Below are 27,867 nucleotides of genomic sequence, written 5' to 3'. Positions count from 1 at the left end.
CATTGATCCTCCTGCCAGCTCGGCCAAGGACAAATGGCACTTAGCTGATGACACCGCAAGCTTTGAGAATTATTCAGAAATGTTTCATCACCAGCAGGAAGGGAAAACAAATACGCATCATCTCTCTTCAGATCGTGCTATCACCTGCTTACATTTTGTTGTCTAAATAAGAGAGAAGTAAGTGCATGGATATTGATTTCCTGTTGTTGTAGTGACCTTAATGGAAAGGGTTTCTAAGGAGAAGAAACACAAAGATTTTTTTTAAAATCACTTTTATTGCTGTCGTATCATACTCTCTCCAGGTCCAAATATCTCTACAGTGTTCAGGAAAAGACAGGATTCAGACACACAGACAGGATGTGTTTGGTTCTGTCTTTAATGTCAAATCATCCTGCAAATGGAAGTGATCCATTATCCAAAAAGGAATAGGGTTAAAAGGTGTGCAGGTATTTGCGGCAACACTTGTCTCTGTAAATACCTGCAGACCAGTTTCGGGATGACTTCATTCCGTAGTTTGAGATTCAAAACCCAGACTCAAATTGTGTGCCTGACCCTTGTTTCTGTGTTGTTAAGTGTTTGAAGCGGGAGGCCAAAAGTGTTCTCTAGATGTCCCTGCTTGATACTGGCTCAGACTGCTGCCTCCTGCATCATAATGAACCAAGCAGGAAGAGGATACCTGCCTTTAAGCAGCATTCAGAATCATAAAATTTAATTAAAAGAAGCTATGCATTCAACACTTGTCTCGCAATGCCTCATTTGTCAGACAACCCAGTGATTCTAACCACATTGTTAGGGCTGAGGAGGTGGCGCTGATTCAAAACTTGGTGCCACCGCATTGTGCAAAGGTGGTTAGTGTGGGCGTTTCAGGAGATCGTAATTGGGTTGCCTGGGTGTAGGATGGTGGCGTATACCATTAAGAGTTTAGCTTCAGGCGTGCGCGCGCGTGTGTGTGTGTGTGTGTGCAGGATATGCATGTATAAGTAAGTATAAGACAGCTTGTACCTAAATCCCTGTTGCCCAAAACTCTCCATCACAGCTAGGAGACGATGCTCCATACAAGTTTACAACTTTAGTTTTGCTTTTCCTTCTAGAAAATGAGGGGATGTCGTCGTAAAGTAAATACAATGAGGGTTTTTGCAGTTTGTCAAACAAATCACATTCATCATGCAGTTACAGCAAGGCAAGTTTAACTCAGGGTAAAACTCAGGGTTTATCTCTGGGCTCTGCTGGTTTGTTTGCCAATGTGTCTCTGGTGAAGACATTTGATCATATGATTTACCCCATCAGTCCTACAGTGATAACCACTGGCTAACTTGTTTGTTCAATCAGTCGGTATTCTCTAGTCTACTTATTAAGTAAAAGAGTATTTTGAGTAACTGTTGAAATATCTAGCTGTGCCAATGTGTATTCTGTGCATATTACTCTGTGTGATACCTCTCAACTTCACTCTGTCAGGTCAGGCTGCACTGATACGGTGGCTGCTTATCTCTCTGTCACCATCCTCTGCATTAGGACAGGATCTGTTGTAGTTTGAAAGCACATAGAAAAGAGCCAAAAGAGAAAAGAGTGTGTGTGTGTAGGTGTGTGTGTGTGTGTAGGTCTGTGTGCAGCCGACTCATGAAAAAAATAGCTGAGTCTGATGGCAGACCTCCAAATATCAGTAAACACAGAAACGAGGAGTCATCCCATACCTTTGCTCCCTGCATGTTTGCAGTGAAAACAAACTTAACAGAACAAAAGTACTTTGTGTAAGGGCAGCACTGACCATTTATTGTGTTCTTGTCCCTGCAGTAACTTCCGGTTCCTGATGATAGCACTGGCCTACGCGGTCCCTACAGGAGTGCTTGCTGGTTGGGTAGGAGTTCTTGACATGGTTCTTACTCCTGCTAAAGTCAGTCAGGTGGGTAACACCCTGTCAGAGTACAACTGAGCTACATAACACACTTCTTATTACATTCAGAAACAACAGGAAGAACAGATCAGTAAACCAAGGTCATTTTGACTTTACTGTAATTGGTTTAAAAATAAATTCTTCATCTTCACCTCAAACCGTTCCTGACCTATATTTATATAATCTGTTTGACACTGTGGGATAAATCTTTAAGATTCTCTATTGTTGTTCTTAAGAATGTAATCAGTTTTTTTGTTTGTAATCTGTCCAAAACTTGTTAATTGCTAATACACCTATTATAGAAGCTAAGGTTACTTCTTCATCTTGTTACAGCAGAACATCTGCATTCTTCTTCCTTCTAACGTTACACCAACATCATCTGTTTATAACGACCATCCTCCACGTCTTAGTCTTGTCTCCCTAACTTCAACAGTCCAAACTGTTTGACCTCAGCTGTCTCCTCTGATCTGCTCAGTTCCATCCATCCTGATAACAGTGACTCCCATCACCGTCCTTTAAACCTTACCTCTCACTATTGCAGCTAATTTTCTTCCGTACATCACTGTGACACTCCTCTCCTCCCACTCTGCCCTCAATTGTTGACCAAAGCCATTTCAAATCATCCTCTTCACTAACTCTCCTTCCTGCATCCTCACATTTTCACCTGCATTCAACGATAATGACACGCGTGTTTAGAGTCTTTATTCTGAACGCATTCCAAGGACATGCTTGAATTGAAATCCTTTTCAAAAACAATGCAAATCGTTGTCCAGATGTATTTATGGGAAAGAGGAGGCAGAGTCACTTTGTATTCTGAACAACAATCAACTTTTATTCTCAGTTAGATTACAGTCGCATCAATATCAAAAGCAAATATAAAGAGCCGCTTATCGTATTTGGAATTATTCAAAGAAAGTGAACAACGTCAAAAGTTGATATCCTTATACATAAAACTTTTTGACATGTTGAAACAGCTGTCTTGAACTGCAATTCATAAATCTGACTTTTCTTCAGAAAGTGTGGAAGTCATGATAAGTGTAGTGCTGAAGTTTTCTTTGAGGGTTGAAATGTTCTCTAAACTAACTTTATTTCTCTGCATAAATACACCCTAATGTATTAATCTACAACTTTGCCATTCACCGGGCGGACAAAAGATTGAGCCACGTTTCCAGGAATCTTCAAAAGAAGGAGGCAACAAAGTGGGGGGGGGGAAATAATGTCTTGTGTCCTGAAAGTAAATTAGTCATTGTGCCTGTGTGCTCATTTTTTTTGTGAATAGCAGAATCAGTAAAAATATCTGATTTGCATATCTCCATCTCTTCAGTCCAACAGGGACAAAAGTGGGGCCAGAGTTTGTGTAGAAAAGGTCAAAAGAAAACACTTAGTATTATCACACAGCATTGTGTTGAAAGACAAATGAAGAAGAATCATCTCAGGGCTGTGAGCAAACAGGTGCAGCCGAGGCTGAGGCTTATGTTACAAACCATGAGTATAAAAATATCAAAATTATGCAGGTACTTCATCCATCCATCCATCATCTACTGCTTATTTCTTTGCACGGTCACAGGTGTGTGTGTGTGTGTGTGTGTGTGTGGGGCTCTGCTAAAAAATAACAAATTAGAACAAGAGAGCCATTTTCTACAATCTAATAGTTGGGTATTTCATGTCTTTAATCCATCTATTTGTATGCTGATGAATGGTTAGTTGTTTTTCTGTCATGATAATTGCTACATTCAATCTCACATCGTAGTTTTATTTGGGCAGCATTGTGCCAGAGAATTTCAAATTGGAAAAAAATTACAAAACAAAAACAGAGAGCTCTTCTGTGGTGTGACAATTTACCAGATAGGATGTCATTCTGACACAAACTCCATCTCCTCTTTAGCACCACTTGATAGGGATGTGGCTGTCGCAGGAAAAAAACATGTTTCATCAAACAACAATCTATTTTTTATTTACCTTGAAGATCTGTAGAGCAGAACTGTCCACAAACACATGCAGGTCCTGTTCACTTTGCAGGCGTTTTGGTAATATCTTTGTCGCGCATGTGACAGGGCTCCTGCCAAGCTTGTCCAAAGTTAAGTGGGATCATGGGACGTTGAAACAACTCACAGTTGCTTTGTGTGTCCATTGGTTGCAGTCTTATCTTTTGTAGCAGGTGAGATTATGGTTCAGTCATTTTTAGTCACTGCACAGAGGTGCCCATAGAAATGTTTCCATTAGTGTCAGGTTGTTATGCATTGTTTGGGCAATATACACCTATATAACCTTTATTACATCAGCTGGCTACACATTGTCTCTGCAGATAGACTTATGGAAACATAAATGTATTTTGTCTTTCCAGTAACACACTCATTGTAAATTACACTTGTTTGGAGCCAAGATAAATGGGTAATTGTCAGTCTCTGCCGGCTTAACGTGATGATTCCCAGTGGTAATTTTTCATGTTTGTGTTGGGAGGCACATGTTGTATAGCACAGTGTTTCCTAAACTATTATTCTGGGGACTCATATTTTAAACTCCTGGGAAACATGATGTGACACGACCTCCCCAAAAAATTGTGTTGCATTCCTCTTCTGTCATGTGTAGGAATTTCTGATTTCTCACCAGTTGGTAGTTAGTCAGCTTCACTCTGCGTTTCCTCGATGACCACTGACTGGGCCACTCTGAGGTTGTGTCGTGGGCTGCATGTGGCATGTGGGCCACTATTTGGCTGTAGAATAATATACTCCAACATTTGCTGCTCGGTCTCTCTCTTTCCAGTTAGTAGTGGGTTGAATTGTACATGTGGGTAAACCTTCAGTGCAGCAGTATTATTTTCAACAATATGAAGGTTCGTTGAACTGGTACTTCACCACATTGTTTTTGCAAGGTGTCATTCCAGTTGGCTCGTAGAGCTGACTGGTGTTTTTCATTTTCAGAGCAAATAAAAACAAAACCTGCGACAAGCTGCACTAAAAATGCCTTTACACACTGTTTGATGGACGTTTTATTTCAACAAAGGCTGCCAAAGTAGCACAATAACATGTTAACGCAAATTACTTTTTACTGTTTTTTGACAAGCAAGTAATATACAACTTTTGTAATTTGACATCGGTCTCACTGCGTAAATCCGGGAATCAGAAAGCAACGTGTCTGAAATGTGCTGATGGCAGAGACAAAGATAATAAAGAATATGTTTTTTAAATGGCAGCTGTTGGCTTCAAACCAGTACTAGATGGTACTGTTGAATTGGTACTGTTGAATTGAGGTACCCCCAGAGTCTAGTGATGCAATGAGATGTGTAACTCAATCCCTAAAAAGAAGTGTTTTTTTATTGCACAATTTACAGCTTTACTTTTTGTTTTTATGAACTCCAACCCAAAGAACAGAAGAATTGAAGAAACAAACATTTCTAACAAGTAGCAAAGAAACGGTCTTAAAATTCTACCCTCATTTCTCTGCATATTAAAGTAGGTTTGTTTAATTGTTACAAAATCTCCTTCTTAAAAAAAAAAGTTGACTAATACCTTGTAAATCTTGCAATTTTTAAGGACAATAGTGGGATTAATCTCGGAAATACATCTCATTTGATATCCCCAGAGTAAAATCCTTCCAAATTTGAACTAATATTCAAATTGAAATTAAAAACTGAAAGTTTTGCCACCTACAGTCCAGTCAAAAGTGATGAATGTGCTCTATTTACTTCCACATCCTTCCTGTGTTTTTACTTCACTATGACACAATACTTCCCTCACCTCCCAGTCTGAGTCAAATCTTACACATATATATTGGTTCATTCCCACAATCAGTTCTTTACCATTTGTTCCCTTGCGCCATTTGTTGTAATTTTGTCAAGTCCTTACGTTTGACCGCTGTTCTACACTTCCTCCGTGCGGCTCTCTTTAGCCTCTTGTTCATCTCTACCATCCCTCGCTACATCTCTGCTTTATTCTTCTCACTTAAGGGTTCTTTGAAGTAAAAGGCTCTTTTGTTTCCTTAGCTATCCACACTATCTCATTTGAGGAGAGCCGTGATACTGCAGGAGCAGGTGTCACTGCGTAGAAGACAAAGACAAATGTTGCTGTCTATTTTCCAGGACTGGACAGGAAAAACAAATCTGTGCCCATTCAATAGCTTTCAGGCAGCAAACTGTCCAGAAACTAAACAAACAGGCTCTGTGAATAACAAAAACAGTCATTCATCACCTCAGCTGTTTGGAAACGGCATATTTTTCTGCAAATGTGGTGGAAAGAGTAACTAGTTCAGCCTGATGTTGGAGCCAAATGTTGCACAAACTTTCTGTGAAAGCAGAGACAAAAACTACATACTGACAGGATTTCATTCATAGAACGTTTTTCTTTATTTACATTGAAGGCGTTAAATTGACCATAGGTGTGAATGTGAGTGTGAATGGCTGTTTGTCTCTATGTGTAGCCCTGTGATGGACTGCTGAAAGAATTTAACAATAAAAATGGGATTTATTTTTAAAATTACATTCGTGGTTTTCAAGGTTATTCATGTAAAAGATTTACTTTTTAACACTATTATTAACATGGGTTAAATATATATGTGTGTGTTAAATGTTCATTGGTAAAGTCTGTCTTCTTCAGGTTTATTTTTCAAACTCATTGTTTTTTGGGGAGATTATACTTTTTTCTTGTCATTGCCAGTTTTAGAAAGTTGGCTTGTGGGCCACATCTGGTCCTGGGACCTTCTGTGGCCCAAAGACAAGGACTGAGCACAGAACTCAGCATTAATTTAATGAGTCAGGCTAAAGCAGCAGCAGGTGCAGTGCTATTATCATCAGTTATTTCTAATTGTTCCCATAATGGAAACAAGCCATTAAAAAAACAAGAACTTTAAAGTGAGCTGAATGCGACGTGTCTTTTACAGCTCCACCACTGTTTGTTTTCACCACTTCTGCAGTGCTGAATCAAATCCAGTTTGTTCTGCAAACAAAAGCCTTCTGTCTTATATAAATTGTTTTGGGGATTTTTGCCATTTATTGCGACGTTAAACTGGAACAACGTCTCAGACTAAAGGATGATATTTTTGATTAATGACTTTAAAAGGCTTAAAAAAAACCACGGGACATGAGCCCAGAGATCGAGGGATGCAAACACATTAATGTGTCAAGAGTCTTAAAAGCTTAGTTTTCCAGATCCTAACAACTGTCACTTTGTGCTTATAGACACTATCGCTACATAACAGACCTGATTACACTCCTTTTTATGGTGTTGCAGGCTCCACTAACGCTGCAGTTAATTAACTCTCTAGCCACACATGAAATGTAGCAATTTGCATCTCAGAATTTGAATGTCAGGGCAAGCAGTTTGTGTTCAGTTTTTCTAATTCTGTCCACATTACCATTGACCACTAATGCTGCAAAGCTTACAGAGATTGTGAGCAGCACTCATATTTTTAAACGTTTACATATCAAATACTTTTGTTCTCTCTTCTCCGAGAGTCAGGATGAGGATGCAGTTCACTTCGTAGTTAGCATTTGGTGTTAATAAAAGACAGTGGTCCCACGTGGAACACTCTGGGTGTAATCTAGATAAAATATAATAACATTTCATTCATCACTTACTCAGCCAGAATACATTTTAGGTTTAATAACTTTGATCGTCCACTTTTCTTCATTATAGACTTTCCTGACAGGTCGTTGCAGACTGTGATTAAACAGAAAGCATCAGATCCTACTTGAGATTCTGCTCTTTTGCTACCTCGTCTCCCATCTGGTCAAATTTGGTTGAGTGTGTGTTATTGCCCCGGGGAGATTGATGGGAACCAAACACCTTCACTGGCACTCGGAAACTCGGTTCCACAAACTGATTTGCTTGGTGTGTGCGTTTCCGTTTGTTTCTTCCTGTGTTTATTGGCGCAGCACTTTACCTCGTATTGACTCTCTGGCATTTCCTTGGCCTTAATCTCCTAACTTTAGGGCCAAGTATATTTGGCCTTTACGGAGGACAGTAGTTTTGTGCAGATACACACACAAGCACACACAGTTTGGAGTTCTTTTCCATTTCCACTGAGTGACAGGCCTCAGCAGACCTCAGACACTTGATGATTACTCTCTCTGTGTTTCTCTGTCCTCACAGACATTGTTTGCATGTTAAAAACCCAGACTCTATTCTTTTCTCCTGACTTTCCTGACCACCATCCCATTATTCCTTGTTTTACAGGTGGATGCAGGCTGGATTGGTTTCTGGTCAACTGTCGGAAGTTGTGTGTTTGGCGTAGCGATGGCCAGGTAAGAAATACACAGAGAATTTTTATGACTCTTCTTTCAAAACTCTTTACTAAAAAAGGGCAAACTTTTTTTTAAATGAAATAAGTGATATTCCAGAAAAAAAAACCCAACATTGATATATCATCGGAAAAATGCACTTTCTCTAACCAACTGGACTGTAGTCAGTAACCTGAAGGACACTCCAAAAAGTAATTACTGAGTCAAGTTGTCCTGCTGGGAATTGTCTTTCTAAAATTGACTTTCTTTGAAGCACCTTTTGTAGTCCTCAGCCACTCAACAGTTAGTACCATCGTCTGATTCTCCCCTACACAGTTTAAATAGGAGTCAAATCTGGACTGCAGGCAGGCCAGTTGTGGAAGATATAAAGGCATTGTTCTCTATTCTGTGCCATCATGCTTGCACGACCAGCCATTTATGGATGCTCCTTTTAGAGTAATAATAAGGGGCAGGCAGAGGGGTTGGGTTGGTTTTGGGCCGGCTCATTTGAAAATCTTGCTTAAGGCCCCCATTTGGTTAAGGGCGACCCTTTGTACCAGTCTTTACAGTTTTGACCAATTAACATCCTCACTGATGAACCTTTGATGATAATTTAATTATAAACTTTTTATTCAAACTTTGCCTTTTGTTGGAGTTGGTTATAGACGCTGTATTCCACTTATGTTGCCTTTAAATTCATTTTCATGAAGTATACCAACTTTTCTGCAAATTGAACTTGTACTTTGTTTAGTTTTAAATTAAACACGAACTTGCATGGTTAGATTTGTAAGCACGTTTCCACTGCTAAGACCTCTGACTATTACGACTGCTGGTGTGTGACAGACCCTTCCTTGAATGGCTTTGCTAATTAACATCTATCACAAACAGACTCCATGGTGCCCTAGGTAGCCTATACACAGGGCTCTCATCCATGGTATTGTCTAACAACACGCACACACACACACACACACACACACCCAAACACACGCAGACTCAGACACTTTTTTTCTCCGTGCTGCAAACAAAGGGCCAATTCCGTCTCATTATTAGGCTAATACCACCCAGCTAAGTGAGAACTTGATGGACCCAGTGAGGCTTAAAATGAGAAAATAACCATTTACTGTAACCTCTCATTTCAATTTATAGAACCTGGATGTTCAGAACAACAGCCATCTGAGACAGTTGCCTCAGTTTGAGATGGTTACATTTGCAGTAATGAAACGTCCAGATGGCCACCAGTGTGTGCTGCAAAAGCATATGGACCCAAAATCTTAGAGAAACTTTAAGATGATTGACAAACTGATTGCTTTCTAGATTAATGTTGCAGTTTTTAGGAAACACATGTATATTTACATTTACGCATTTAGCAGACGCTTTTATCCATAGTGACTTACAGAGGAGAATTAACATTATCAAGCATGTGGTTCCTCTGAGAATCAAACCCATGACTCTCTGCTCTCTGAGGCAGGCATGCTCACCACTTTTTAAATGTGTTAAATGAACAGTTCCCAAACTTTTGGCCGCACACTTCCTTTAATATGCCAATATAAATCCCGGTAGTACAAAAAATGTAATAAAATGTTTTCTAACTACAGATTATCTAAGTTTTAAAGCAGATGCTGTGAAAGTGTCACAGTTTGGGGAGAGTCCAGTCAGTTTTTTTTAGTTTTTTCATTTGATTAAAATATGGCTGGCTGTCACCTCCATCTGTCCATGTGGGACACGGCCAAAGTCTGAAACGAATGCTTTTAATACATAATCAGATCACACTAACAATGTAACAGAGGCAGGGCAGCAGATCACATTAAATTTGTATTCTTGATAGATATAAACCCACAATATGTGCAGAAGGGAAGGAGTCAGTGATTCTCTGACAGGTAAGAAGTAAAGTCCAAACGTTGGAGAGCACCTTTTCCATTTATTTGAATGGGAGGAAAGGTCTCACATCTGTTGGACCTGTATGTATATTTATCTTCAGCCGAACTCCACTCAGCACTTCCACTCAGGTCCACTGTTTTCTTTAAGTTGTAATCAGGAAAAGGAGCCCATAACTCCTCTGTTTAATCAATGAAGCTGTTTGCAGCAAAGCGTGATTGTAAGAGTAAACAGAGTTGTTGAATTATTGGTGTTGATTTCCATAGACTCTGAGTCCATAGAGAAATTGATTAGTCTCTCTTTGATTCCACATTTGAAAGTTTAATGAAATTAAGCTCCAAAAAGCGTAGTCATTTTCGGCTCTGACCAAAGATGAATATTAAAAATGGTTTGAGGGATAAATGGAAGGGATCATGAGTCGGTAAGTGCATAAGGCAGTGAGAATAACAATCCCTCATTTAATGTTGTATTGTAATTCAAAGATGACATGTTGTCAGTGTCTTGATTAAATTGTGCTTCTATCACTAGACATTAGAAAACTTTAGCCAAATGGTTTCGTCCACACTGTTGCCACACAGCTATTGATGACTTTACTTTGAAGAGATTGCAATGTCAACTGAAAGAGAGTAAAAGTTCCAAGTTCCAGACTCTGTGGCCAGCTTCATTGATCCTAAAAATGTGTGATGATGATCGCCAGAAGTCAAAGGAGATAAAAGATTGTCATCTAAGCTCCATCCACAGAGCTTCACAGCAGCGCCATGCCATTTCCAAAATGAACATAGCTATTTTGAGATAAATTTGAGACCAAAGTTACCAACTGCTCCTGTCAGTACTTTATACTCAAACATCATCAATTGCTTGTTCTACGCTCACAAACAAAGTGGAATACATGAAGTACTTTTACTAACACATCTGGAGAAGTACAATGGTTGGATCTTTCCTGCATTACTCTCTGTTTCTCTCTATGTCTGTGTGAATTGTTTGATAAATATGAATTGCACATATTGACTCATGAGACAGGTAAAACAGTTTCAAGTTTTGATAAATTCAAATGAAGGCTATAGCTGATCACATTACCTCTGTTAAATATTCTTCTCATACACACAAGTAAGGTGACTTTTAGTCTATTTCCTGGGTTTCTGTCTTGTAACCAAACTACATCCTTAGGATCTATGCCTTTGACATGATGTGAGTACAGCCCTTCTATTAGGGGGGACATTAGGAAGCAGTATTTACAAAAAATCCTTTAAAAATAGCCCTGTATTTCTGTTTTATTCCTATAACAGCGAAATGCGGCCTCACTTGACTCCTTCCCTTCTCCTTCAGCTCTTACATGGCATCATTAGAAACATTCCCCAGGAAAGCCCGTGGTAATGAAATGAGCAGAAAGCAATCTTTGTCCCCTGTCGCACCCACTTGCAGCCCTTTCAGATGCGAATGTTGGAATGTGACTTATTATTTGCTGCTATCTGTTGTTCTTCTTCCCCTAAGGCAGGGCTGTGCCAATGCGGAGCACAGCGCTGCCACTGGGTGGGGAAAATAGCCCAGTTTTAAATGATCTTTGTGTTGCAGTCTCACATTTTTACTGCCTATTCCCCCTGCAAATGCTGCATTTCCGAAGCCATCAGCACTTGGCCTTTGCCAAAAAACCACTGGCTGCCTGCAAACATTTTACTGCCTGTGTACTGCTGGTGGGCAGAGCAGCAGACACAAGCTTAATACAACAGATTCTGTTTGTGAAGGCAGATACCGTGGCACCTGTCATGAAAACTACTATTAAACAAAAAGTTTGTTTTTCCACTGAATATTAGAGGAGGGTTAAGTCAATTGTTTTTGTTACTTTACTTTTACCTACATGCTCAGAACAGAGCATGTGAGGGGGAAGTGACAGAAAACAGACCTGTCATATCGTCTTGTCTGAGGCAGACACTTGTTAGTTAAGGTTAATGAAATGAGATGGAGGAAACAGATGAGAATCAGACGCTGCCTGCAAACAGAGAACAGTCAGTGATTGCTTACTGGTCATCATAATACACTGTCAACATCTATTTTGGTACTTAAGACATGTCCCTCACTGAAAAGGGACAGACCCTAATGAGAATATCTGACTGATGATATTCCATCATTTCCGCAGGCTCAGTGAGATCGGAAAATAGAATCTGATTCTGCGTCGCCTAAATGAGCCCATCTTTATGGCCCATAAATCCTGTTAGAAGAGCGTAAAAAATGGGCTTTTAATTCTGACTTTGCCTCCTGAGAGGATATGACCCTCTTTACTCACTGAGTAGTGTAACAGGCTTCTGAATTACATTAAATGATACCTGGATTAGTGAGGCTGCACTTCTCAGCCAATTTATTGGTGTTTGCTCTCTCTTTCTTTCTCCCCTTTCTCTCGTTTCTGCTCACTTTCTTTTGTCGTACAAGGAAATGAGATGCTGTCTATCAGGCTGCACGTGTGTTGGGCAGCATGAGTAACTGTGACAAGAAAAAACATTATTAAATCTTGTCTGGTCTTGTCTCAGTGACTTAGATACCACCAGAGGTTGAGTACAAACAAGAACAATCAGGGCCTGCCTCAACAATAAAATTTTGGTGAGGCAGGAACCAAGACTCAAGATCTCTGGGGAATCTTGACAAAGTCCAAAGAAGCAGCTAATAAACAGTCTCACAATGGACTATATATACAGCAGAGACTAAAGTGCTGCAGGGCTAGGTTTCCCACCAGCCATTTGATAGCACCTAGCCCACCAGGTTGGGTTGTATCAGGAAGGGCACCGGTGTAAAAACGCAACCAAATGACTCAAACAACCACCACAGTGGAGAAAAAGAAAGTGATTCTTCTTCTTCATTGTTCCTGTTTTATATTCTTCATTCTTCTTTTTAGTTCTTCTTTTCATTCACAAATGCAAAGCTGCATTTTACAGTAAATTGTTCCTTAGGCTTGCTTTGAACAGGTCAAGAAACGTTTTGAATCAAATACACAGAATAGGTTTTAATCTGCTAGTTGGGAACAGAATGCCCCCCCCCCGCCCCCCTGAGCTAAGAGGTGTTACATCACGGCCGTCTGGGTTTTAATTACAGATGGCTCGATCTGTCTGATATTGGCCAAAATAACAGGCTAAAACAAACAAAAAAACAAAACTTTAGCACATCCGATCTAATAGCTAAGACCAAATGCTCAACTTAACATAGAGTGATGTGCTGTAAACAGGGGCATTGTTGCCTTAGCAACGGCAGTCAGCAGTATTCAATTGATATGGGTATCAGCAGATACTCTAAGTTTAGTTGTTGATATCGGTTAAATCACTCCTGCCCTGACACATTCCTACGTATAAGGCTCACAGTATGTTCTCTCTCCACCAACCTGGCCAGCAGCGTCCTTTCAGATTATCACCACCTAGCTGAACGAATCAGATGTTTTCTCCACTTGTTTTTATTCTCACTTTAAGCTTGTTGTCAAGATCACCCCTCAACTCTAAAGCCTGGTGTCTGTGAGCAACAAAACAAATGTAATTAGTGTGTCTTTGCTACGGGCTGTCGTTGCTCCATCTAATCTTGTTGCAAGCGCATGTATGCATGCCTAGAGGAGCAGAAAGAAGTTAATGAACTATTAGGGTTTTTGCAAAGGCTACAGGGAGAAGCCACAGCACCCACACGATTTTTGAGAGTGGTGCAATCGCTTGTCTTCCTCAACATAAACACACTGCAAATCTCGGGTCTGTCTGTTTAGCTACTGAGACAAATTGAATCAACTCTTGGAAATGGTGTCTGCTTGTGTAATGACAAGAACAATCGACACGCTCAGAAATAAGTGGGAGAAGGAAATGATCCAGCCTTTCTACGAAACAACACATGTCTCCCATAATAGATGGTGACACAAGTCACAAAAGACATCGAGCACTGAGAAATTACATGGCTGCTCAGTGTTTGTGAACCAGTCATCTCATTTCTAAAGCAGTCATCTTCACTCTCTTCAAGAATTCCGTCTTTGTTCTGTCTGAGTGTTTTTTTCTTTTAGATCAGCATCTTAAGCCAAAGGACTATGTGCTGTGCATTTAAAATTGATGTCCAACTTTTGCATATTTTTTCTTCTGTTACAACCTTAGGTTTGCCGACTCTATTCGGGGAATGTTGAAGCTGATTCTGGTGCTGATGCTGGCAGGAGCCTCTCTGTCCTCGACGTGGTTCACACTCACCTGTCTGAACAGATACACTCACCTACCCTCCACTGCAGGTGGGTGCAGATCGGGATCATTTCATAATTTGAATTTGTAATTATTCCCTGCAATTGCCATGTATTCTTAACCTCAGTTTTCAATGTGTTTCTGATCAAGTAGTTCAATGTAGCCACTCAGTAGCAACATAAAAAAAGAAACTATCATCAGTAATATATATTTTAGTGTATAAACAAATTCTTAAATGATTCTTAAATGATAAAGTTAATGTAATCATTAATCAGTACATCCTGCCACTGAAGGTCAATCTTCAAATTATCTGTAAAGGTCCTGTCCAGTGCCTGTTCTGGTGCAATATTAGTATAATCTACAGTCAAACCAATCCATTAGTAGATGTCAGTGATAAATGTGCCTGAGACATCAGTGGACTTAGCTGCCTTTCTATAATCCAAACCACTAGTCATACCAGCGTTTAGTTCAAAGCCACTGAGTTGAGCTATAATCATCCATCATCATTTTCCATGCTCATCCACTGCTCCAATCACTGGCAGTCTGCAGGAGCCCAGCTGCAACCTCCTATTTAACCTGGTGTATTTTCCAAAAGGTTCATGTGATAATGCGAACATTCTAAATTGGAATTATCTGTGTGTGTGTGTGTGTGTTTATCTGATCGTCCTAATCTGTATTTTTATGAACACCACCAAAATATCAATGTATTTTTTTTCTTTATAGCAATGTAGTGACACATTTCTGTGAATTACTAAATATATTGTTATTTTTCAAAACACTTTCAACAAATATGGTCCCGCATCTCGTTACCCGATGCTCTTGAAGACTTGAAGTTTATTTTGTGCAGCAAAGACAGTGGATCAGGTGGTAGAGTGGCTCGGCTCACTCTCCATCGTTTGGCAGTTTTTAATTCCCCCAGAGCCAGCTCATGTCAGGAGAAGCATCCAGGGGAGTGGTGGGGTCTGAATTCAAGATGCAGATGCTTGTTTGCACTCATACTGTCTACTCAGTGTAGCAACAGGACACCAAGTACTCTGCAACTTGACAAATGGTAGTTTTTGTTTCTGTCAAAACCCAATAATTGAGCTGTTCAAATTTCATGGTACACACAATTCACCACAAAACAAATAGAAAAGTGGGATGCGATCTACGAATAGGTGGACTGTCAACATTATTAGTAATGTTGAATTTAATGTGGCAGAGAAGTATGTGAGTGTGGTGCAGGAACATTGAGAGTCATAGTAGAACCTTGTGGTGATTTCAAGTATGGTAAGGGTTACAATAGTGATGACCTATTATTCATAGGCCACAAGATGGAGATGTAAGATCCATCCTGAATGTTAGGTGTGAAACTGAAATTCAACCTAATGCATAATTTGATAAATGTCACATATTTCGTGGAAAGAGGTGAATCCCACATCCCTCTGCTGTCGGCTTATCCTTTCCTCATCTGTGCACTGGTTGTAGATGGTCCAGTTTAATAACATCAGGGGAAACGTGCAGTGGTTGAAGTGCTCTTAAAGGTTTCATATCACTGCTTCATTAGGGCCAAAACAAGACAAGCCGTGGAGAATGATGGCCACACACGTCCCACTTGGGCTCCTCATCAAAGAGAGCAAGGCAGCTGGGTATGCAGTGGCCCTCAGAGGCACTGAGATTAAAGGAACAGCCACGCTAATGGGAAACTCGTTTGGACCAATCTGCTGTAATAAGAGAGATGGACTCCACAGTCAGGCTCAAAGCGTTAATAGCCGGGGTCCTCTCTGCTTCTACTCCAGTACATGTTTACAGATTTGATCTTGGTTCCCGTCTAAAGGACTGCAAATAGACAGTGAGGATGAAAGTGAAAACATACTGAATATAGTAGATATAGATTTTTTATGCCCACTCCAAAGAAGTTTGGACAGGGTGAAGGCAGACCACAAAATATGTTTTTTTGTTATTCCAAAAAGGTTAGGGTTAGGGTAACAAGCGCGAGGGACCACGCAAGAATGTTTAGGTCAAGGGTCTCAAACTCTGCTATCTCATTATTTATAGTTAGAAACTGATCATCATGATGTGACAGTGTAGCATTAACAACTTGGGACCAAAAAACAACAACCGAGGTAATTTGTGGACTGTGGAGGCCAAGTCAAAACAACTTAATCAAAATGTGGCATGTTTCTTTTTGCAGAGCAGCCACTTTCCAACAGAACTACTGTATCTTGATTGTGTTTGTTTCCAGAACATTACCACCTCCAGGGTAAAAATGTACAGTAAGTGTTTATATTAACAAACTAGCACGGTTGTTGTTCTTGGGTACCATCTTTTTTAAACAACTACTCAGTCATCTTTTTTAAACAACAGACTCTGTCATTACATAGCCAGATGCCACTTATTATTTCCCTGTAATAAACTGTAATGTGTCCGACTGTGTTTTTGCCCATTGACAGCCATCCTGTATACCTCCTGCATCCTGATGGGCATCTTCATCAACAGCAGCGTGCCAATATTCTTTGAACTCTTCATTGAGACGGTCTATCCTGTCCCTGAAGGCTTCACTTGTGGAGTAGTGACATTCCTGGGGAACCTGGTCACTGGTCTGCTCCTGTTCTTTCTCACATTTTACTGTACAGGTAAGTCAGGAATCAGTGTGTCATTTCATTTTTTTACTTTCCCCCCGATTTCTCTCTATTTATTTGCATGGATTTCATGCAACACATTTTCTATTTCTTACATCTGTCAATAAAAAAACAACTTCTTCTATTCAGAGGCCCTTTGTGCTTCTGTAGATTTTCTTTCCCCTCATCCTGTAAGAACCACAGGCCCCTTTGTTTTCAAAAATCCATTTGAAGTCCAGCAGAAGCTGCTGATAAAAGGCATACAGTGGGAAAATTAGGTTGCAATTCCATTTACACATTCAGCACAAAGAAAACCTCCCTGTGGTAATTTAGCGTCTGAGTTGGCTTCCTGGGGGAGTTTGATAAAATGATTCAGTGTCAGATGGCAGAGAAAAGAACGTCAGCAGCTTCCATAGGTTTCATGAAGGGAAGTGAATTTGAAGTGAATCAAACTCAGTTATTTCACCTTCATCGTTGCTGGTATTAAAATCAGCGTCACTGTGATCTTTACTCACCTGTTCCTTCCCATCATGTAAATTTGGCTTCATCGTGGCACGTATTAACCAGAAAAACACACTTTCTACCTCATTTGTTCATGTAAATAAAAAGCACATTTCTACACTCTTGTAAATATTCATAAACATCCCTGTCCTCCCATTTTTCCGACAAATCCTTCCAAATGCCGCCAGGCTGCAGGCAGCTGCTGCTTCACATCTGTATCCTCGTCCTTCCTTCTTCGTGTGAACTCAGCACCTGTGGGGGTGAATATAATTCCTGACCTGAACAGATGTGAAGCCCTGCAGGTCTTGGGGAGGCAACAAACAAGAAAGACAGCCATAAAAAACCAGCGTGTCTTTTAAAGTGAGCAAGTCTGAGTCTTAAGTGCTTGACTTGTGTATACGCTGTGTTGTGGTTTAATCGTTATCGATGCTATAAAAAAATAATTGGAACATCCAGTTTAAACGCTGCCTGGATTTTACAGTACTGTAAAGCCATGCATCCATGAGCGGACGCAGACAGTCTGCCTGGAAAGCTGTTTGCACCATCAGACCGATGCTGTGTTTCTTTAATGCACTGAAAAAATCCTGAAGTTAAAACCTTCACAATGCCTAAACAGTCAATGTTTTACTGACATCAAAATGACAACAGTCTCAAATGTTTTGTTTTATCTAGAAACTGAATATGAGTTCATCAAGTCCCAGAGTTGTTAATCACTTTGACTGCAGCAGAGAGTGGGAGAAGCTTTGACTCTGACCTTAAAAGTGTCTACAATCTGCCTGAATTTAGAGTACAAAGAGGGACAGTCAGACGCTGATTGTCCCTCTTGCCCCGATTATAAAAATAATTTTGACATTTAGCTCTTCTCTGTTAAAATCAGCACTGTCTGCGCTCCTAATATCAAACAGTGAGAATGTAACTCAGAAGGATTTGAGGAATAACAGGGAGAAATGAGAGAGTTCAAAATTTGGAATCCAGGTGACAGGTAATACATTTTCTGTCTCATCTTACCTGCTTATATGTTTGCATGATGATAAATGATGGATCAGACTGCAATAAAGTGTGAATGGATGGAGCTTCAGGCATCGGGCCAAACAGACACACACACACACACACACACACACACACACACACACACACACATACACATACAATCAAAAGAGTAGAACTCATAAAAAATACATGCTGTATCCTGTGCTCGACACTTCTCTCTGCGCTGTTGAATGATAGCCTGTTTGGTGTGGTTGAAGGTGTCTGGATGCATCTCAATGTGTTGCATGTTTTGTGTATGGCTGTGTGTGTGTTCTTCTCTCTTTCTGTGAGTGTGTGTGTCGTGGGGTGAGGTGAGCTGAAGGTTGTTTGATGTGCCGAGATGGATCCTGACAACTTCTGTGCGACAGCTTAAAAGAGGATCAAGCTGTGATGATTGAGGCTTTTTTTTCTCCTCCTCTCTGCACTTCCCACCCACCAGTCATCCGATACACAAACTGTCTTTATACAGGTTGGCTTCGTGCAGGTAAACCCATTGAAAAAGTGGCTGTAGACTCCCACTGCCAGTGTGATTTGCCTTTTTGTTCAAGTTTCCATTAGTCTTTTTGTCACATTTGATCTCTCACAGGCTTTTGTTCAAAGTCAGCGCTGACAGGGTTTCAGCGTTGCTTGAGCAGAGATGGATGACATTTGGGTTTGAAATGACACTGAGTTTAAGAACGTGAACCTTCTTTGCTTTGATTAATCGACCGAATATCAAAAAGAAAAAGAAAAGCCCAAGTCTCCTTGACTCACTTGAGTGAATGGAATGCACATTTATTTTATTTTATATTCCAAAATTAGAATTTATTTTCCACTCAAATACGCAGATTTGCTGGCCTGTAAGAGAGTTTACCTGCTACAGGATGGACAGTCCAGATAAGGTTTAAGGTTTTTTTGTAACTGGTCTTTGCATGCAAAGTCTGAGAGAAAACTACTGCTCATGTTTCACTGATACAATTGTTCAAGTAGTCAAGATTTTTTGATTATTCTAATCCAGTGGTTCCAAAACTTTATTGGTTGAACACCCCCTTCTATAACAGGTCTTAACAGGTGGATGTCAAAAAAAAATGCATGCAAAAAAGATTTTTTATAAAGGCAGCAGTTTTACTATGCCCTTACACACATAACACACACACACACACGTGTGTGTTAAGGCCTGCATTTATTTATTATTTAAAATGTCAGCTTTGGATTTAAAATGTTTCAAATGTGTTTATTTACACGTCTTTATTGGGTGGAAAAAGCCCATTAAAAAGAAAGAAATGCACTGCAAACCACCATCATATTGTTATATCTCCCTCACCCCCGGGGGGTGTAAGCACCACACTTGGGAAGACTCTGACATATTTAATATTGCTGTTATTGTTAAATGATATCAAAGAAGTCCACATTTTTGGGTCCTGTTGGAGATGTGCTGTATTCTCTTCTCCTGGAGAGATTGTTCTCATAAAGATTAATTAGATTATTATGTAGAATTCTCCTTGGATGTATTCTGGTGGGCCATTTCATTACGGTAATATCCTCTCCCTATAGTGGATGGGGGAAATAATACTCAGACTTATGAGCTAATAAATACACAGGCGTCTTTTCTCACAAAATCCTTTCAACTCCTCATATTGAAAAGTGACGATGCATCAGGAGACATCAATCTTTTCCCATCTTGTAGTTTGAGGATTTCTGATGCAAATGACTGCAGACTGTTTTCTAGCGCATGCACTGAGTTATTGTCATTAATTTCATGTGCAGTATGATGGTTGTATTTTTGCTCTTTGTCCATTTTATTATCCACATGAGTCTGGTTTTGCTTCAGTGGGTTCTAACTGGCTGTGTGACTCAGACCTCGGTGGCACCGGTGGGCTACATTTCTGTGCTTGTCACTCCTTTAAATTTCATCTAAGATGTGTTTGTGTCATTTAGCTCAAAGGTGTAGGTGCCATAGAATGAATCAGTCAAGAAAATGCTCCAGAGGTTCAGTGGAAAAAGAAGATAAATGATGGGAAGTGTATTCACTTTTCTTTCAGCCAAGAGTTGTTTTAGCCACATGAATGTTGCACAACTCCAAGAATCCCCTCATTTTTGTTCAAAGTTGGATTCTTAGATGCAAACATTGCAGACTTGAGACTTGAGAATGCTCAGTCACTCTGAAAAACTGGATGACTACGTAAAGCTGCAAGCAATAAACTTGTGTTAAAAATATACAAAATATATACAAGCAACCAGCAGAGGGCGTCTGTTTTTTAGTGCTTCACCATTGCATATGAACAGCAGTGTCCATTTCCTCTATTCAGTATATACAGGAAATCCTTTATTATGAAGACCATAATGAAGGACGTGGTCACATGGTCGTCACACAACACCCGGTGTGACCCAGAGTCGTGCAGGAAATCTAGGTGAGGTGACCTAGGTTAATCACTCATTGGTCTTCTGTCTGTTCCGACTGTGACGTTCAGCAAAAAGCTGTGAAAATAATGAAGTCACTTTGATGGACTCTGTTATTTTTTGACTAAAGTTCAGAGCAGCAGCTGAAGTGTCACATCTGGCTGATGTAATGATAGGCTGCAGTAAAAGACTTCAGACCAAGACGCTCGACTTCCCCTGACGTCAACGCCTCTGTCTGGCATCAATTCCTGTCTGGGCTGTGAACATTTGTTGTAGATGTGAAAGCTCCACAGGATTTAAGGTGGCTGGAAAGTGACCATTAACATAAGAAAGGAGTTTTCAGAGGCTGAATGACATTAACAATACGAATGTGAAAATTGTCTTAAGTTCTGATTTGTGGTCTTTGCTCCCACTCTCTTGTTCTTTTCTTCTTTGAAAATCAAAATGTTCCATTAAACTAAAGTTTGAAAGGTCTATTTTCAGTTAAGGTTTATAATTGCATACCAATTCTTTTTATTGCATTATATAATGTCTCTGCTTTTGACAGGAGTGATAATTAAAATTCAGGATTCTGACCTGAGGTTGGTTAGTATGGCTCTACTGTCAGGCTCATGGGAAATGGTTTAGAGTGAACAGAAAAAAATTAAAGAAAAAAGATTAAAAAAATATCTATCACCGTAGAAGTAGCTGTAAGGGCTTTTGCCTTACTGAGAAGATCACTGGTTTGCTGTTTCAATTCCCTGGTCCCTAGTTGTCTCTGTATGTGGCCCTGTCATACTTCACCCTCACCTGATGACAGCTGGGATCTGGGCTCTTGTGTGACTCCCACAACTTTCACACCCAATGTTTGAGAACCTCTGTGATGCATTAATGTTGTGTGATTTTTAGTTTGTTTTAGGCTCTGGACTAATTACAATGAGCGCTGGTTGTAGATATAAGACAAGATGATAACCTTCAGGATTGGACATTTTCTAAACCCCTATGGAATCATAACTTTACTCAAACATTAGCTTCCCCTGTGCACTGTCTAATAAACTGCAAAAACAGTTGGACTATTTTAGTTTTAGTGATGCAGTGGCAGACTGTACCATTGTTAAAGTCTTGGACCATGGAGAAGTCTTGTCTGCACAACAGCTCGGGGCAAAAGAATGACCAAGGTCAGCGATGCTTGTTATTAATTATACATGTCGCTTACACCATAGGTAGTTAAAGCTGATGCCATCTGTTGGCCTGCAGAAAAGACTTGTCGTAAGATATGTTACACAGCAATAAGAGTAAATGGTTGACACTCTCTCACCCCTTTACATGTGGAGTTGCATGATCTTCCCATTTTTTAAGTCTTGGCCACGGTCAGATTTGACATTAGGTTCGGGGTCGTCATAAAACCCCACTGATCATGCTTTATATGGAGCTAAGTTTGTCTAAATTGTCCTGACTAATTTTGTGTGGGTTTTGTTTTCTGTCTGCTGCTGCTGTTGTAATGAGTGAATTTCCCTTCAGGGATTAATAGAGTACTGTTCTTCTTAGTTCCATCATTAATGCCTTTGTGCCTGCACTACAGTGACACATAAACTTGGCTAGATCTTTCATTTTAAAAAATGATTTTCCTTGCGAAGGGAATTGGTTTAACACACTATCAATGTGTTTGATAGTTGGTGACAACCTGGCCAGTCTTCTCACTGATTTTGCTCAGTGTCAGTTAAAATCATTGCCAGGTCCTTCTGAACACCTCTGGCAGTGACTATTTGAGAAATCGTTAAGTACTTGTTAATAACAAGCTCAAAATCTTAATCATCAAGTCGATAAAACAGGCCTTCACAAGAAAGAAGAATGGTTCTACTTTTTAAAAGATGCTGCATTAGCCCACTCTCAAAGTTTGAAACTGCACTCCCTCCTGCTCCCAAGGTTACATTTTCATCATATCAAAGTTTAATTCATTTGAAACTGACCCAGAAGCTGAAGGTGTCTGTATCTTTTTCTTCAAAATCGTTGGCAATGAAATCAAATGTTTCGCCTTAAAGCAGGAGAGTGACCTGAGGAACTTCACAAACACAACAAAGTGACTTCACTTTCCTCTTTTATCTTATTTTCTCTGATCTTTTTCTTCCTTATTTGTCTCTTCTGCCGCGGTGCACATCCTGTCTGTTTTCCTCTAAGATGAACTTTAGCTGTATATCCTCCAAACCTCTGCTGACACGTCCTTAGAGATCAGAAAGGTAGTGATTGAGCTCTGACTTCCATTTTTACCATCTCACCAGATTGAATTACCCAGCAACACATTAGCATTCTAATAACACACACACACACACACACACGGTGAGTCTCCACCCCTGAATTGGCAGGTCTTTGTCCGGGACGTTCATGTGGAGAAATAAGACAAAGTGAGACAGAGACGACTCGAGGTCAGATAAACACAACTCCATTAACCCATTTCCTGGGCTGGGTCTCGACCTGTCCAGCTTACATGCCTCTGATTAATGAGGGTGTTTTAAGAGTTCCTGGCACCTCACTACAAACACCCTCACCCAATCCCTCACCCTCTGCCACTTTTAAGCCCCTTCTTCACCCATCTTTTTTGCTTCAATTTATCCTTGCTTTTATCTTCCCACCTATTACCCCACATTCTTCCTCCTGGTGGAGGAGGTGATACATCCTGCACACAAAGGTTTGTGCCTTTCAGCCAAAAGTCATAAATTACCACAAATAGAATGTATCGGTTAGGAGATTGCATTGATCTGTTACTGCTTTTTAGGTCAGCACAGTTGATTAGCAGCGTTATGAAAAGCCAAGGCCTCTAGGGTTGAGCTATAAACTGTATATGACCTGATTTCTCTGTTTATTTTTCTTCTTTGAACCACATTCATTTGGTACTTGGCCATAGTGTAGTAGCAACAGTCCATGGATCTGGTTCTAGGATGTTAATACTTGCAAAACAACAAAACTGTGGTGCATGTAGCTCGAAGGGTACGTAGGCCCCCTCTAGTGGTATTTCGGGAAATGAGATGTAGTGCTTAGCTGAACAGGCTAGTGTTTATTTCTGTATTTGTTGGTAAGTCAAGAAATAAATATATATGGAGGTGGTAAAAACAAAATGGTAATTCTACGATATTGTGATGTAAGCAAGCAAGCTATGATGTACAATGACAAACACAGCCAGTGGTTTAGCCTAGTCAGGTAAGAGTTAGCACCTGGCCATCTAAAAATACATTTAAATGTATTTATTCAAGAGTATATATTTAAGTGAGAGCCTGTGTTTCTGGCTGTTCCTGGTTTTTAAAAAAACTCATTAACAACTAATAATTTGTGACAAAAGAGCCAAAACATTAACATGTTGTTACCATGAACAGTTCCTGAGCCGACACTCATTACTGCATTCAAACAACAGTGTGTTATTGATCTAAGCGTCACCCAGCTCCGTGGTGTTCCTGTGCAGAAGACATGGATTAAATTTGACTGCAGGCGACTCACAGAGGCTGAAACGCTGAATGGGTTGTTTGTGTGCTAATGTGCGAAGATGTCGTCGGTTCGGAGCCGTTTGTGAGCCTGCAGTCTGCCCCCCAGATTCTACATTATTGCAGATCAGACAGAGCGCCTCCTCTGTGTGGTTAATGGAGCTTAAGAAGAGACAGCAGCTCATTCTGCACCATGTTTAGGTTCAAGTGTAGGGCAGGGGTAATGGGGAACACTGACGGTGATATTGAATTATTCAAATGTAGGAGCCTGTTCTTACTTCCTGTACGGTGTGATATGAATTTGTATTGATTAATCATTAGTCATAGGGGACACTCATAAATTCTGTAGAGATGCTTTTTAATAACATCAGGGTTCCAGGGCTGAGGACGAATTATGTTTCACCATGGAGGAACACGGACCAGTCGAATGTTGGCTTTATGAAGGTCCAGGACAGAGTAGAAATTGTTACTCATTTAATCTCCATTCAATGGACTGTGATCCACTGGGTGTTGGTTTGTAGCCAATGGGCGTCTGCGTCACTCTTTATGTTTTACTTCTGATGAATTTATGCCACCAGTGAACTTTTCCATAAGGAGTTGAAGGCCTTTATCGCAGTGTTTCCCAAACTTTTTTTCCGTGGACCCATATTTTAAAAGTCAGAAACCTTCGTGACCCAAGTCAATAGACATTATTCGTAATGAAAAAACCTTTTTTTCAGGTGTTGTAGGACCACTCTACTATGACTACTTCATAGTCTAGCAGTAGCGGCAAAGTGTGCAGTGTGCATAAATTTGACAAAAGCTGTGTCCTCTGAGTCAGAACTGTTTGGCTGACGCTGAAAGATTTGGCGAGGAGCTGAAAGAGAATCTTCTTATCAAACACAAACATTTCTTTCTCGTCTGTCTCCCTCCGTCTCCTTCCAGACTTGTCTTGGCTGAACTGGTGTCTGACAGGTTCCTGTCTCTTCAGCCTCGTCCTCATCCTCTTCTTCAGGGAGTCTTACGACCGCCTCTACTTGGACGTCTTTGTCTCCGTGTGACACTACAGAGGACGGAGGATGAAAAAGAAGAGACCAATTATTAACACAGGACTGAATAAATTCTTGCACAAAAAGGAGGAAAAGGTGACCAAAGTGGAGAGTGACACCTTTTCAAGATTTGAAAGGTGTCAGAGTGCATACACTGGTAATGATGACGGGAACAACCACAGAGAACTGACAAGTGAGTCTCCATCAGTGTTTACTGTTATGATATAGTTGACCCGACGACTGTACGACTGTACAACATTATGATAACTGTTTTTTCTATGGACGTTTATGTACACTGACATTTATTAACGGTTTGTTTTTCTGCACAAAGGGCACAGCGTGATCGACTGTTAACTGTGGTTATTGGTGTTTACTAACTGTGTCATGTTGCATTTGATGAACTCTTCTTCATCCCCCTTGGTTTACTACAGTGAGAGATGAGAGCTCACAAGAGCTGTGTTAAATAAAAGTTTGGGGGCATTTTAATATAACTTAAAAGGGAAGATTATTTTTATGTAAGACTATAATTCAGCTGATTTAATTTTTAAATAATTTTACAGATTTTTTTGGCTAACATTTAGCTTTTCTTTTCTCCACATTTGTTTGGGCATATTTTTTTAAGTTATAGCTTCAAGCTAATGTGGGCAAATTTTGCAGTTTTTTTAAGCTAAAGTAACCTTTAGCTACATTTGGTGCATGTAGCCAATTTCTGCAAAAACAAAAATGGGCAAAAGACATATTTTTATGGGTTTTTCCATCATTAGTTTCTTTTTTTCCTTTTGATTTCCAACGCTGGTGGATCACAGGTTAATATGGTATCGTCGACATAAAGAGTGAGAACTGTAGAACTTTGTCAGCCAATCAGCAGGCCTGGTTGTGCTGCTTAGGAGAGAAACATATGGAACTTGTGTGTGTGTTTTTTTAACTTCCTGCTGTGACTAACCAAGTCTTGATTATTTTTGTTCTTTAAAGGGACATTGAGAGTCATGTACTTTTAAAGACAAATATACTAGTAGGTCCACTTTAGACGACAGTCAAAAAACTGAAAAAAAAAGTAGTTTAAACTGTTATGTCATCACATTTGAGACAACTAATTTAAGGATAATTGTGTTATTATGAGGACAACATTTTTTCCTCATTTTTTATTTTTAACGCTTCTAAATATTTGTTTTGTTGTTTGTATTTATTGCAGATGTGTCAACACTAACTCTGTCAATAATGTATAATTAAAGAGAACTGTGTTGTCAGGATTTTAACCACAGTTGAAATCACAAAGATATTTTAACCACTTAGCTACTCCCCCTCTTAAGCACCAGCAGGGGGCTTCACGCAAACACTCTTGATTTCGTTCCTTTACAAAAAGCTCAAATGTGATGAAGAAGGACTGATTAAAATAAAATGTAGCCAAAAAAGAAGTTTTATGTTGAAAGGAAAAACATCCAGGTAAAAAACAACAACAGCTGTTTTTCACTCACAGAAAAACCTGTGTTTTTCTTGCACAGCGGCTGCAGAAGCAACGCGTTTGAAATGTGATATTTTTTGACTGTTCTCTTTCCTGGTGCTCTTTTTTTCCACGTGATGGTTTTTGCACCTTTCCCTGTACAGAAAAGGTTAAACTTTTACCTTCACCAACGTGCTGCCTTAATTACCCTGTGAGGTGCGTTCAATGTCTCCCTGTGTTTTCACACTGTGACCATTTATTTCCAGTGTAGTTAAAGGTCATGTTCTTCTGTTCTGCAGGTTTCCAGGGCTTTGGGTTATAAAAAATGTCCTTGTTCTGTGAAAAGTAAAAAAAAAAAAAAAAAAAAAAGAATGTGACTGTCGACTATTTACAGTACCTTATTAAAATGAACATTTTCACACCTCCAATCCTGCTCTGCTGTTTTTGGAGGACGTTATTTCACTCTAACTTTAGTCAGTGTAATCCCTGCATTAATGATCTGTGACATCATCATCATCATTATCCTTAACTTCAGCAGATAAATTAGGGAGAACGATTGCATTAGCTTACAGAGTTTAGTCTTTTTTTTTTTTAATTTCCCCTCATTGGATAGATAAGGGTCCCCACCCTCTAGTCTTTGGACCGGTACAGGTCAGGAGTCCAGACAGACAAAAGTCCGTTGTTCCGCCATTATTACATGACAGTTATTCTTGTTGACCAGTGCAGGAGGCATATGAACACTGAATGAACATACTGTACATCCTTGTTAGACAGTTCAGGTGCCAACATTAATTCCTGTTACTCCTGAAACTTCCAGTCATTGTCAGTCGATCCTTGAATAGATGTTTTATTGTAACTAAACATTTGACAAGTTGACACTTCTGGTGATAATTTGTCGACGTTGTTGAGCCCTGAAGGAGCCGATTACATCACACACTCGCGGCCTGAAATCATCTGCTGTGTTACTTTGGCTGTGGAGAAAATTATTTCGCACAATATCCTGAGGCAGGCGAAGAGTTCAAGTCTCTGAAGACAGACTCCTGGATTCCAGGAAATATTCTTGCTCCTGTGTTGCCTCAGATACAAATCACTACCAGTGTGTATGACCTGTGGCCATGACCTCACTCTGACTAAAGCCTCCATTAAGTGTGAGCATGTACACCCCCACGGCCCCCGCCCCCATACTCAGCTGGAGATGAGCTCATAGTGGAGCTCTAGTGAGAATGAACATCACCCGGGCGGGTCTGTGTTCAGAAGATGGTTTTTGTTCCGG

The 27,867-nt window shown here is 40.0% G+C and overlaps 1 protein-coding gene across 1 annotated transcript in view; it reads left to right on the top strand.

Annotated features, from left to right (window-relative positions):
* slc49a4 (solute carrier family 49 member 4) overlaps positions 1-27,515 on the top strand; it is a 44,036-nt gene extending 16,521 nt beyond the window's left edge. Inside the window, exons 5-9 of the mRNA XM_008328339.3 lie at positions 1,792-1,900; positions 8,062-8,129; positions 14,087-14,214; positions 16,597-16,779; positions 25,050-27,515. Of these exons, the coding sequence (XP_008326561.1) occupies positions 1,792-1,900; positions 8,062-8,129; positions 14,087-14,214; positions 16,597-16,779; positions 25,050-25,165 (604 nt within the window). The 3' untranslated portion in view covers positions 25,166-27,515. The remainder of the gene's footprint in view (positions 1-1,791; positions 1,901-8,061; positions 8,130-14,086; positions 14,215-16,596; positions 16,780-25,049) is intronic.
* The last annotated feature ends 352 nt before the right edge of the window (positions 27,516-27,867 follow it).

This window comes from Cynoglossus semilaevis, chromosome 16 (genome assembly GCF_000523025.1).
Source record: "Cynoglossus semilaevis isolate Cse_v1.0 chromosome 16, Cse_v1.0, whole genome shotgun sequence".
In the NCBI taxonomy this organism is placed as follows: domain Eukaryota; kingdom Metazoa; phylum Chordata; class Actinopteri; order Pleuronectiformes; family Cynoglossidae; genus Cynoglossus; species Cynoglossus semilaevis.
The sequence above is the reverse complement of the archived record's forward strand: the minus strand, read 5'-3'. Positions and strand labels throughout refer to the sequence as shown.